Source organism: Schistocerca nitens, unplaced genomic scaffold, assembly GCF_023898315.1.
Source record: "Schistocerca nitens isolate TAMUIC-IGC-003100 unplaced genomic scaffold, iqSchNite1.1 HiC_scaffold_454, whole genome shotgun sequence".
NCBI classification, from domain to species: domain Eukaryota; kingdom Metazoa; phylum Arthropoda; class Insecta; order Orthoptera; family Acrididae; genus Schistocerca; species Schistocerca nitens.
In genome coordinates this window covers 17674-32337 of record NW_026045987.1, presented here as the reverse complement: position 1 = coordinate 32337, position 14664 = coordinate 17674, and the positions used below count along the sequence as shown (strand labels likewise).

Here is a 14664-nt window from a genome sequence, read left to right as displayed (position 1 = left end):
TGATAATGTGATGGTAGTCATGCCTATGTAGAAGGCTAAACAGTGTTTACGTAGTAGCTGGAATATGACTTGTATCTTTTCACAGCTGGCTCTCCCTTTGATAGAATATGTTTTGCCAGTTACAGGGCTATTATAGGAGGATACACTCTTGTTAACTCGGGGTCAATGTTTTAGCAGTAATCTCTGTCTTGTATATTACCCTATCTTCCACCTTTAAGCTCCCTGAATGCGGTCCCCAACATTCCTTCTCACCTTGTACGGTAAGTCTCCTCTGACCCGCAGTTCTGGGTGACTTTCCCAAAATCTACCCCTTTTCCCCCTTTTCCTAGACCTGTCCAGTCCTTTTCCTTAACCCTTCTTCCTTCTGTTTCAACCCTTTTACCTGCAGAAGGAGCCACTGGCTCCAAAAGCTTGCCAATCACAACAGTTTCTATGTGTGTTCTCTGCCGCTGCTTCGTGAGTCGATTCTTTTATCTATCCTATTAAATAATTTTATCAATGATTGTTTGATTTCGTTGTTACAAAACTGACAGTTGATGTTAGTTGACTTCGTTTGGCCATGAACATCTTCTTTGAATGTTCTTCTCTACTCTTTATGTTCTCTTTCATTTTTCCATTATGAGTTAGTTTGTCCTTGGTTAAAATGGCTCTGAGCACTATGGGACTCAACATCTGTAGTCATTAGTCCCCTAGAACTTAGAACTAGTTAAACCTAACTAACCTAAGGACATCACACACATCCATGCCCGAGGCAGGATTCGAACCTGCGACCGTAGCAGTCTCGCGGTTCCAGACTGCAGCGCCTAGAACCGCACGGCCACTTCAGCTGGCTACTTTGTCCTCAAGGTAGCAGAATTTTTTCAGTTCGTCTTGATCCTCGTCTATAATTCTGACATTAAGTTGATCACTGATCTGATTTCTGCTAGACCTCATTAATTTAATCTTTCTTTCATTTAGTCTTAATTCGTAGAGTCTACCCATTAGATTGTTCATTCTACTCAACATCTCCTACTGTTACCTCTGACTTCCATTGAGAACGGCAATGACATCAGCTATTCCTGTCACTGATAACCTTTCAAGATGAATTTTAATTCCATTTCTGAACCCCATTTTTAATTCCGTCATTGCTTCTTCGATGTACAGATTGAATCGTAGGGGCGATTAGATGTATGTCTTTTATCTCTCCTAACCTAATCTGTTTGTTATTGGTCTTCCTACTTTATCCTCTTGTTTGATGTACAAATTGCACGTAACCCTTCTTTCCCTAGAGGTTACACCCATTTTCCTTAGAGTTTCGGAAATCCTGCAACATTTTAAATTATCGTACGATTTTTATCTAATTACAAATCCTACGGACATGCCTAGATTTTCCTTAAGTCTCGCTTTAACCATCAATCGCCCACTGAGAAGTCCTTCGCTGATGCCTTTATCTTTCCTAAAACCAAATTGATCGTCATCTAGCACTTCCTCAATCTACTTTTTCCTCTTATATACATATTCTTGTCAGCAACTTGAGTGTGAGAGCTCTTTAGGTAATTGTGCGGATGTCCTCGCACTTATGTGTCCTTGAACATACAGAACTATGTGAATGATATTTTCAAGAGATACTGATTGTTTATCTGAAGAACCAGTTTGAATAATAATTTGGCTTCCAAATTTCTGAAAAATTTTCTAAATTCCTAAGAACTCTTACACATGCCTTCCACATGATTTGATCGCGAGTCTTCCTGACCCCTGTTTGTTTCTGTGGGCTGCAGAGGTAGGCATCTCGACGACCGCTCCTTCCCGTGACGTCTCACGAGGCCACCTGAGGACAGAGCAGCGTCGACCTGACCGCCACAGGCAAAAGCGACTCCCGCCGCTGAACACCACAGAACGCCCTACACTATGCTGCTTGTGGTGTGGTGTCAGTGGTAGCCACAGATCTCAACCCAGGTTACACCGGTCTGTCTGTGATGGCTGGTGAACTTCTCCCAACCCGTTGCTATACATTCTGCAGACGTTGCCCTACAGCCAGATACCAGTGTAATGTGTACGATGCTCTCAAGTCCCTCATGCCGATGATTCGTTTTTTTTACAAAGTCATTAAGATGCACGTTCTTTGGACTTTCTCTTTTGCGATTTGCGCTGAGTAATTCCAATAGCATTAGGAACAGAACAAACATCGTGTACACACATCATTCTCCATCTGTAGCAATGTCTTTTTTGTACTGAAAGTGGGCTCGCATAAGAACGAAATGCCAAAAATCTGGCACAGGCATAAAAATAATGCAGTATTTTTCTTAAAGACGTTCTGTCTGCCATTAACTGTAACATTATTTGTTTTCACGACTACATTTTCGATCCTATGCCCTTTATACAGGTATACAGCAATAACTGAAAAGTGAAGTGCAGATGGCATGTATAGAACGCCACTATCCTCCCATACATGAGGCAGTTATATTACAAAAAATGCTAAAAACAGCACATCACTTGCATCGGGCCACTGGAGGTGTCAGAATTTACAAATCTTCTGACGTGTATATATATATACACTCCTGGAAATGGAAAAAAGAACACATTGACACCGGTGTGTCAGACCCACCACACTTGCTCCGGACACTGCGAGAGGGCTGTACAAGCAATGATCACACGCACGGCACAGCGGACACACCAGGAACCGCGGTGTTGGCCGTCGAATGGCGCTAGCTGCGCAGCATTTGTGCACCGCCGCCGTCAGTGTCAGCCAGTTTGCCGTGGCATACGGAGCTTCATCGCAGTCTTTAACACTGGTAGCATGCCGCGACAGCGTGGACGTGAACCGTATGTGCAGTTGACGGACTTTGAGCGAGGGCGTATAGTGGGCATGCGGGAGGCCGGGTGGACGTACCGCCGAATTGCTCAACACGTGGGGCGTGAGGTCTTCACAGTACATCGATGTTGTCGCCAGTGGTCGGCGGAAGGTGCACGTGCCCGTCGACCTAGGACCGGACCGCAGCGACGCACGGATGCACGCCAAGACCGTAGGATCCTACGCAGTGCCGTAGGGGACCGCACCGCCACTTCCCAGCAAATTAGGGACACTGTTGCTCCTGGGGTATCGGCGAGGACCATTCGCAACCGTCTCCATGAAGCTGGGCTACGGTCCCGCACACCGTTAGGCCGTCTTCCGCTCACGCCCCAACATCGTGCAGCCCGCCTCCAGTGGTGTCGCGACAGGCGTGAATGGAGGGACGAATGGAGACGTGTCGTCTTCAGCGATGAGAGTCGCTTCTGCCTTGGTGCCAATGATGGTCGTATGCGTGTTTGGCGCCGTGTAGGTGAGCGCCACAATCAGGACTGCGTACGACCGAGGCACACAGGGCCAACACCCGGCATCATGGTGTGGGGAGCGATCTCCTACACTGGCCGTACACCACTGGTGATCGTCGAGGGGACACTGAATAGTGCACGGTACATCCAAACCGTCATCGAACCCATCGTTCTACCATTCCTAGACCGGCAAGGGAACTTGCTGTTCCAACAGGACAATGCACGTCCGCATGTATCCCGTGCCACCCAACGTGCTCTAGAAGGTGTAAGTCAACTACCTTGGCCAGCAAGATCTGTCCCCCATTGAGCATGTTTGGGACTGGATGAAGCGTCGTCTCACGCAGTCTGCACGTCCAGCACGAACGCTGGTCCAACTGAGGCGCCAGGTGGAAATGGCATGGCAAGCCGTTCCACAGGACTACATCCAGCATCTCTACGATCGTCTCCATGGGAGAATAGCAGCCTGCATTGCTGCGAAAGGTGGATATACACTGTACTAGTGCCGACATTGTGCATGCTCTGTTGCCTGTGTCTATGTGCCTGTGGTTCTGTCAGTGTGATCATGTGATGTATCTGACCCCAGGAATGTGTCAATAAAGTTTCCCCTTCCTGGGACAATGAATTCACGGTGTTCTTATTTCAATTTCCAGGAGTATATATATATATATATATATATATATATATATATATATATATATATATAATTTTACATGTGTATTCTTTGTACCACATTAAAAACAAAGTTATAAATCGCATTCACAACAACTTTCGTACATGAATTGATCCGGTGGACAAATAAAAAGAAATAGGAGTACAAAAAAAGAGATAAAAACATGTGATGGGATACATGTCACACATTACAGAACATTATGTCTATCATCATATAATTGTAAAATGTACTGTTAATATGTAAGGTACTGTACCAGTACAAATGTAGTCATACATTTCCATGGTCCTTAGAAAGTTTAGGCCGAGAATGACTTTTTCAGCTACACTTGCAAAACACCTTATTCAATTTTTTACTGAATTACTAAAATATGTTACTTATGTTAAAATAAATACATCCTAAATATAAAAACGTTTATGAGTGGACATAATTCTTCCTCATTTCCATACATATCATACAACTCACGGGAAACGTTGCAAAGACTACTCATATTATAAAACCAGCATAGACACAATTCTGTGCAAATCGTTACGTCCTATGCTTGTCAGTAAGTCAAAGTCAAATAGCTAAACTATACAGTCTCATTTATGTTACTTTCTATTAATAGCACGTAAAACTGACTGGAATTTATCTCGAGGTCTCTTATTTCTTAAATCTGTCTTATTGTTGGGCAAGCTGTGTGGGTGATTTTGAAATAGTTGTATATTTCCACTTCTTCAGGTATTTTGATACTTCTACCATTAGGTTAATTTTTATTACTGGATCTACGTTAGGTGATGGTGCTCCTCTCTCTTTGCTTGATGTGCTCTTCAAATCTGTCGTTGGAATATGAGCTTTGCGTCCGGTCAAGGTGTCCATGCTGTAACTCATACGATTACTGACATTGTATATTGATCTAGTTTCGAAAGGTAAATGCTACCTGCATACACTTTGTGGGGGCAGAAAGTGAAAGCTGTGCTTCCTACAGAAGTCTGATCCACTGGCTTGTTCACCAGTCCGTCGTCTCCCGTCTTGTGCAGATCTGCAGGTCCAGGCGGCTGTTTTCCGGAAAGGACTCTCCAGCTACTGGCGGGACTTGGCGCCGCTGCTCTCACTCGATGCGACGCACGCCCCACAGCTGTTGGTTCCCCTCGCATTCGAACGTATGGTAAGTGGAGTTTTTTCCTCCTCTTATAAACTGTATTAAACGTACAGGGGGTGAGAAAATGACACACACCACCTGGTCAGTTCTTGGAGAGTGTTTCCCAGTTTACCTTCTTCACACTCTAGCTATCTTTGGCTCTCCAGTTCTAATACTAACCATATGGAAGAATTCTGAACCAACCTCTACTTCTGTGAGCCTTTTGGGGCTATGATACAGGGAGGCTAAGCTCGGAATGGTTAGAGATCGAAGAAAATCGTCTGTATCTTTCTTTTCTCGTATTTGCTAGCTACTTCTTTAACAGATTCAGATAACTTTGCATCCAATCCTGCTTCACAAGCTGAAGCATGTTAGCTTCATATTTAGTGGAGAGTGGTCTAGAGTCTCAGTGTGGCATTTCAAGTCTCCATCAGAATCTTCTCTTCCTAAGAATCTCTACTCCATATGGAAGGAAGGCCTATAAAATTACTTCTCTCAACATGGAGGTTCGGCAACTTCAAATCTCGTAATGAACCTGTATACATACCACATAATTCATACATTTCGACACAACTGTTCAACGTCTTCCCACCTTAACATTCACGTGACCATTTCCCAGGACTCCATGGCCAGACGATAGCGCAGCTGACACTTGTGGCTCGACGCCATTGGCGGCCCCCTGTGCTCACCACTGCCAGCCAGCACGGCAATGCCCCAGCCGCCGCAGCCACAGAGGACGCGCGTCAATAACGAAAACCTGCAGTTGGGGTCCACCAGTTAGCGCGTGTTGCGTCTGCGAGTGGCTTTGTTAAAGGCACTGTGCTACTACAGTCACAAGCGGAATATCTGGTGAATGCGTCAAGGCCAATGAAAATCCGTGCCAGACTAACCTGAAACCGGATGCTGCTTTCTGAGAGCATTCATCTCAGTCGTTAGCCTTTCTGCACGTGTCTCCTGGCCTAACTCGAACCATTATCGAGTCTGAATTCTCTGTCTATGATTTATGAACACTACCACCAGTGATGTTCCCACTACCGAGAATAACAGTTATGTGGTCTTAACACATACACTGGACTCGCATTCGGGAGGACGACGGTTCAATCCCGTCTCCTGCCATTCTGATTTAGGGCATGGCCGACTTCCTTCCCCGTCCTTCCCTAATCAGATGAGACCGATGACCTCGCTGTCTGGTCTCCTTCCCCAAACAACCCAACCTTAACACATAGAATGGCCACTGTGCATTATGACTGTTTGGATTCTGACAGTAGTATACATGGAAAGTAAAAGGACGCAGTATGATCTGTGTCTTTGTGTAACTTTTTGTGGCGTATGTAGCAACGTGCCAGTCCCTAAAGTATCGTGTGAGCCTCATTTTGGATCCTTTGAGAAGAGAATTAGGCGATACCTGTTTTAGTGACCTGAGAAGGTTCTGGGTAGATTAAATCTTATTCCTATAAATATTACCGATGTTTGCGGGATGGTAATTTCAACGATTGATAGTAGCGGGTTCCGTATTTAAGAATGGTTTCTGCCGACATCGTATCGTGTCCTGTCATTGCATCTTGTTTTCGTTACCATAATCCAAGCATTTCACTGCAGCAAAGGCAATTTACCTGATACGTATCCAATATTTTGTAGAGTTAGTACCTCACAGCTTGCGAGAATGTTTGAAGGACGACTTCTTTATTACATTTGCTGTGCAGATACGCTTCGTTGGTCATACACTGCACCTGCTTAGGAAAAGTGTAATTGCGAAAAGTTATTCCGTGAAACCAATGTTGTACAGATAGTTTCGATTTAAAGACACACTTTGCTTTCTGAATGAAACTTGAGTCTTCAGACAGCTGCAGCAGTCTTGAGGTATTCGTATTCGAGATAATTCCTCTCGTGGTTCTTCACTACAGCCCTACAGAGTAGTACGGCAAAGCGTGCTGTGGCCCAGGTAACGACGCAGCTTACGATTTTGACCCTGTGCCCCTGGTAACTGGGCTCTCACATCATACTGTGTGCAAATATGTATGTATGTATGTTCAGAATAGTTCAAATGGCTCTGAGCACTACGGGACTTAACTTATCAGGTCATCAGTCCCTAGAACTTAGAACTACTTAAACCTAACTAAACTAAGGACATCACACACATCCATGCCAGAGGCAGGATTCGAACCAGCGACAGTAGCAGTCGCGCGGTTCCAGACTGAAGCGCTTAGGACCGCTCGGCCACACCGGCCGGCATAGATTAGGTCTAGACGGCAGAAAGCGCAGTGGCGCCATGGCAAGGACGACGGATTCAACGTATTGGAGGGTGCAGATATAAAAGTGTGCACCACCTTCCAATTCACTGCTCCTGCACAACGAGGGAAATTCTGAATTTTATTTTTCGTTTTCTATACTGCTTGTCGACGTACTGGTAAGAGTCGACTGCAGCCACGTGTCACCACTACAGTGATTTTGGGTTTGTCTGTGCGCTGCACCCCCTACTGTGTGGACTCGGCCCGTGTCGCTCGCTGGCCCCCCTCGCCCTGTGTTGTCGTGACGCCCACAGCCGGGCTGTCGGAAGCGCGAAGCGGCTCAGACCACAAACGGGATGTTAGCTGCCCGCTGCCCGCTAACCGCACGCTGTCACTGCGAGGACGTGACGCACGTCCCACACACACACACACACACACACACACACACACACACGTAAACGCGTGCAGTATTCCTGGCGCACATCCGCAAAGCTCTACTTACGCAAATACGAATTGGAGGCGATAAATCGCGATCCCGTCTAGAACCGGTCGGCCATGTATGTATGTATGTAAATTTAAAAAATATTGTATTCTAAAATGATTTCTTTTTTCTCTGGCTCCTGCCATCAATATAAAACTGATAAAGGAGGTATTTCATTCAAAAAATATGAAAAAGAAGAACAACTGTATTGTGAAAACAACTGAAAGCTTTTTAATTTCCATTTTTTCTCGTATTTGTTATATACGTAACAGTTTTGTTATTTCGTAATTGATTCATTACAATATACACATTCTTTTGTGAATAAGGTAATTTTTTAATTTCCAATGTATTAAACACTTATTAGTAACTCAGAGAGAGAGAGAGAGAGAGAGAGAGAGAAGTTTTCAGTGTGTACATACTTAGAACAGCAAAAGCAATGGCAACTCAAAAACAATACACACACACACACACACACGCACGCACCATAAACATATAAAATACTTTCTTTACACGGATGCATATTGTACATGTTCCACACGAAATATATACTCTGTCTCTCTCCCTTTCTCTCTCTCTCTCTCTCTCTCTCTCTCTCTCTCTCTCTCTCTCACACACACACACACACGCACACATGGACGCACGCAGTGTGCAATGAAACATTCATAATCTCGAACATGCAGTCAGAACTGTGACAAACAGTTCATCAAACTATTCCACACACACCCAGTCAAGTGGAACACCTTTTTATCTTTTTACTAACAAATAAACCCACCCAGACACATCAGTAAATAGTCTGGGTGCAGCAGATTTCCACACCTATGCCCCCCGATGAACCACCTGTGATCGTGGTAGGACACCCCTGCTTCCAGCTGGAATTGCAGTATATACCTCAGTATATAACCTCAATCGAAAGGTCTCCTGATAACCATTTGTGGTGCAGCGCCAATGCCCTTGAGGAGGCACCTGTTGAAGTCCCTGAACGTGAAAGTCTTTCAGGCTGTGCAAATCACCGTGTCTGTCATGCAGACTTGTGGGATAGTCCAGCTCTAACTCTAGGACATATCCCTCAACAGCATCAGCAGCCACATATTTGATCTCTTTCCTCAGTCTGCTGATTTCCCCTTTGGACATCCATCAGAACCCTCCAAATGGTAGACGTTGTTGCATGGTTTGCCTTTAGAGACAGTTTACATCCAGGTAAAGGATTAAACTGAAATCGTCAGACAACCTGTACTCCCCCTCGATTATTTGCAAGTTATTTGCCTTGGAATACCTGCGCACACATTGGCAAAGTCACTCGTGGACCGCATGTTCCAGGAAGACATGCATCTCAACGTTGGTCAAGACTTCGCTGCTGGCTTGTGTCTTTCTTAACATGGCATCCCACGTAATCTCAGCCATATGCTGCAGAACTTCTCGAAGATGTTGGCGGTCAGATGTCCATTGGTGTTCATCATTTTACATGTTCTGATAAATCCGAGATGCCGTCCTGCCATTCATTCACCAAGTGCCTGTTTACTGCATTCATTATGGAAATGCCTCTTACTTTACTAGAGAGTCCAGATATTCGTGTAGAAAGACCTCTTCTCCATCACAAGCTGAAACCCTACACCATCGAGATAAGTGGCTCCCTTTGCTACGAATATCTTCAGGACGCGTTGGTTAAGAAAAATTTCTAAAGAGACGTGAGCATGAAGCGTTGTGAATCCAGGAAGTGGTGTGATCCTCTTTGAAGCGGCATATATTTGTCAACGGTGTCAGCAATGACACTGATCTTTTCATCCTACTATCCAGACTCGTCAAAGTGCTGAACTAGAAAGTGGGCATCATGCTCACTGAAATTGTGGAAAAGATGGCTGTGTGCTGTGGCAGTTGGTACTTACAGTTACATGGGTTGTCAGCTGCACTCTGGGACTTCCCCGTTACGTGGCAACAGTCTCTACAGGGAGCTTCCTCACTTCTGTCCAGTCACAGTCCCCAGGTATAACGATCAGCTGCCTGCTTGTACAGTGCATCATTCTCCTTCACGTTGGTCATGAGTACGTTTTCACTATAAATGTTATAAACATCCCGTACAAGAAGCTCAGTGAGCAGCCATCTCGCCCTATTCCCTTGGCATAAGATTTTAATTTTAGTGCACAGATCTTGATGGGTAGCCACATATCGTATGCATCATTTTGTGACAGTGATACGGGAGGCAGAGGCACCACGTTCACACTGTACCACAGGAGCTAGGAGGCGCTCTAAATCGACGTAAACGACGAACGGACAGAGGTGTTGGTGACAGGCATTCTTAAACTTCAAGAACCGTTTATCCTTGATAATCATTTCCACACCTATTGTTTCCTGGCTCTAGCAGTCAATCAGGTGTCTTTCAAGATACATGTTCTTGGTAAACGTCTTGAGACATGTACAGCAAAAATATCTTGCACCTTTTTTGTTTTCATTTCAGAGGGACGTAGGTGGGACATGCATTTTATCCAAACGTTGTGTTGCCTATCGTCTTCAGAGATTAGCAGCAGGTCTACACTTTTTGGATGTTTCTCGGCTAATATGGACAAGAAGAGGGGACCACCTAATTTACGCTCGACTTCTTTGTCGATGTGCCACACAGCGTGTTAATGTTTGTCTTCTTCTTATGGATTTCCTACATTCGGCCATAAACGAGAAATTAGAACGTCACTGGACATCTGGTGTTTGTTGTCTATCTGTATGCCCTGTATTTTTTGGTTAATTTCTATCACTAGTGAGAAGCAAACATGGAAATCAATTTAAACTCCTCTCGTCATGATTCTGGGCATTAGGACATGCTTTTTGTTAGCAGTATATACTTTTGAAGAGAGATGTTGCTGGACCCCACAATAATTTGATCAAAATCTTATGAACATAAATCAAGGCAGAGCATACAGCTGAGTGTCTTACACGACCCCCTTTCCTGCACCTCAGAAAAGTGACTCAGTATGACCGCTCTGGTATCGACTCACCCCATGACGTCACGACAGCTCTCCCCCTAACTTGGACAATGCTCTTCCCCTCAACAACACGTCCAACTCCTAATAACTCTGCATGCAAGAAGGAGAAAGAGACGCAGTTGATAAGTATCTAAGGAAGGAGAAATAAAAATCCGTGTTCGTATAATAATAATAATAAATTCTGGGTACTTACAAGTAAAACTGTTGTTGTGTTCATTACTGGAATACACTTCCAGCAACTCATCATCAGCGGGCATGTTTGTCATTAAGGGCATATCCAGCATGGGTACTAGAGGAGGTGTATGACGTCGGCAGGGGAATGTGTCTGAAAGAATATGGACAAACCCAAACGAAAACACAGGTGCAAAAGAACTAGTAGCTGGTGGTCGCGTCAAAACAGCGATAATCGCATTCAGTACAAACTAGAGCATCTCAAAAATAACAAACAAAAAATTTAATACTGTAGAATAAGCGATATCTGCCTCTGAACAATCGAAGTCGTTCCCCAGAGATCATCATCATCGTCATCATCATTATCAGCTGCTGGGTTCAGATCCCACAGCGAGTAACGCCTGCTCACAGCTAGAAAAGAAGAAGTAGAACCCATAAGAATCATTTACACTACTAGCCATTAAAATTGCTACACCAAAAAGAAATCCAGATGATAAACGGGTATTCATTGGACAAATATATTAGTCTAGAACTGACAGTGATTACATTTTCATGGAATTTCGGTGCGTAGATCCTGAGAAATCAGCACCCAGAACAACCACCTCTGGCCGTAATAACGGCCTTGATACGTCTGGGCATTGAATCAAACAGAGCTTTGATGGCGTGTACAGGTACAGCTGCCCATGCAGCCTCAACACGATACCACACTTCATCAAGAGTAGTGACTGACGTATTGTGACGAGCCAGTTGCTCGGCCACCATTGACCAGACGTTTTCAATTGGTGAGAGATCTGGAGAATGTGCTGGCCAGGGCAGCAGTCGAACATTTTCTGTATCCAGAAAGGCCCATACAGGACCTGCAACATGCGGTCAGGAATTGTCCTGCTGAAATCTAGGATTTCGCAGGGATCGAATGAAGGTAGAGCCACGGGTCGTAAGACATCTGCAATGTAACGTCCACTCTTCAAAGTGCCGTCATTGCGAACAAGAGGTGACCGAGACGTGTAACCAATGGCACCCCATACCATCACGCCGGGTGATACGCCAGTATGGCGATGACGAATACACGCTTCCAATGTGCGTTCAAAAAAATGGTTCAAATGGCTCTGAGCACTATGGGACTTAACATCTATGGTCATCAGTCCCCTAGAACTTAGAACTACTTAAACCTAACTAACCTAAGGACAGCACACAACACCCAGCCATCACGAGGCAGAGAAAATCCCTGACCCCGCCGGGAATCGAACCCGGGAACCCGGGCGTGGGAAGCGAGAACGCTACCGCACGACCACGAGATGCGGGCAATGTGCGTTCACCGCGACGTCGCCAAACATGGATGCGACCATCATGATGCCGTAAACAGAACCTGGATTCATCCGAAAAAATTACGTTTTGCCATTCGTGCACCCGGGTTCGTCGTTGACTACACCATAGCAGGCGCTCCTGTCTGTGATGCAGCGTCAAGGGTAACCGCAGCCACAGTCTCCAAGCTGATAGTCCATACTGCTGCAAGCGTCGTCGAACTGTTCGTGCAGATGATTGTTGTCTTGCAAACGTCCCCATCTGGACATGGCTGCACGATCCATTACAGCCATGCGGATAAGGTGCCGGTCATCTCGACTGCTAGTGATACGAGGCCGTTGGGATACAGCACGGCGTTCCGTATTACCTTCCTGAACCCACCGATTCCATACTCTGCTAACAGTCATTGGATCTCGACCAAAGCGAGCAGCAATGTCGCGATACGATAAACCGCAATCGCGATAGGCTACAATCGGACCTTTATCAAAGTCGGAAACGTGATGGTGCGCATTTCTCCTCCTTACACGAGGCATCATAACAACGTTTCACCAGGCAACGCCGGTCAACTGCTGTTTGGGTTTGAGAAATCGGTTGGAAACTTTCCTCATGTCAGCACGTTGTAGGTGTCGCCACTGGCGCCTGTTTACAAAACCGTTCAGCCACGCAGCGTGCGCTGATCAGCAACTCAAGTCGCAGTTCATCACGCTTCTTCTCTCCCCACTAACATTACTTACACATAGCGCATTGCGACAGTGCCCAGCGTGTTGGTACACATTTGAACACGCCTCTCTCAACTTGCTACTACTCTCATTACTTACCAAGCGTGGACGCAAGGCAGCACAAACGGGTTTATTTCTCGTAAGAAGAAGAATTTCCACATATTAAACGAGTGGGATTGTGCTGTGACAGAAACGCACGAAATGGAATATGCTGGCTGCAAGTAGCTGCTGATCGGCTACGTTTTGAGCGACACATTGCAGAAACTTGGGAAATCATCTCGACAGTTCTCCAAAAAGAGTGTAGATGTCGCCTGGTAAATAAAGACAGCTGACAAAAGAACTGTAAAAAATGAGCTCTGGAGTATCTAAACAAGTACAAAAATTTTATTAAGAAAGTAATATTTGCACATATCTGCAACACAAGTAAATCCGTTTTTCTCTCCAGCACCGTACACTTGCTTAAGGTGTCGGACTGACATACAGTTGATGATTCCAAATTCAGGATGGCAGTGTTCTTGGAAATATCCCACATTCACACCACCACCTCACGACCTTTGACTGCATGACGCTCTCTCTGTGATCACAGTTTCGGAGTGATGTCAGCATATCCTCACAGGTCATTCCTGTATCGTGGCGGCTACTGCGATAGTGGAATCGAGTCAGTCACGCTACTGTCTTCCAAGACATGTCACACTGCATTGTTCTGAGCAGCTGGGCGGAAGTGACAACTCTGTAGAAACTTGTCGAGACACAGACTGAGTCGACGCGTGTGACAACAGCTACATCTTTAATCATCTTTAAACATGAAGCGGCCGCACTCGTCGCGGAGGCCTCGCCCGTGAGCAACAATGTTGTACCAGGAGGCAGGCAGCTTGCACCCTGGCAAGCAGGTGTTCAGCGGTATCTACAGGTGTTTCGTACACCTACATCTTGGCATAACCTCAGAGAATGAAGTCGAGGGTTGTAAGATCCAGCGATCGCAATGGTCATCAGAGAGGACCCCCCCCCCCCTTTCCAGTCCTACAATGAGGTGAGTATTCTTCAGGTGCTTGCAAACATTAACATCAAAGTGGAATGATCTTGGATAATGCCCTAAAATACCTTGACTGAGAATCTTTGCTGTTGGCCTCCGATATGGCTAGCGTGGGTGTTGTCCTCATTCTAGATCTGCCTGTTTGGTTTTTGAAAACAACATCACGTATGAATGAGGCCTCATCCACAAACAATAAAAACTGTATGAAGTTGGACACTACAGCGCTGTGAACGATACTGGATTGACACAAGCAGACATAGGGCTCAAAATCCGTTCGTCCCAGTGCTTGCACATTTCATCTTTGATTCCTCATTGTGCACTGTACACAGCAACACACCTCACCATGAACACGACACAAGCTATCTGATGCAATGGACAGCTGACATCAGGGTCAGTGGTGTGCTTGCGGCACAGGTTAATGCGCCACTGCGATGCTTGAGTGCTACGAGCCTAGTTATGTACAGTAGGTCCGTTTGGTGGTCAGGTGTGTACACTGTTTATCAGATGCTACTGTTCTGTGCACAACGGACACCCGAGATCTTTTGCAAGGGTGTGGAGAACTGCAGGCATCATTGCAATACATGCATTCATTCAGACTGACAGTCGTTGCTATGAGCTACATTGTTGTTAGGTGGTGTATGCTGTGCATGTCCTTAACACAATAAATATGCACTCTCGAG

General features: G+C 45.4%; 1 protein-coding gene across 1 annotated transcript in view; it reads left to right on the top strand.

The window, feature by feature from the left end:
• The window catches only part of LOC126232146 (uncharacterized), a gene marked incomplete at both ends in the record, with an annotated part of 78769 nt that overhangs the window by 53520 nt on the left and 10585 nt on the right, over positions 1–14664 (top strand). Inside the window, one exon of the mRNA XM_049942451.1 lies at positions 4978–5105. Coding sequence (XP_049798408.1) covers positions 4978–5105 — 128 coding nt within the window. The remainder of the gene's footprint in view (positions 1–4977; positions 5106–14664) is intronic.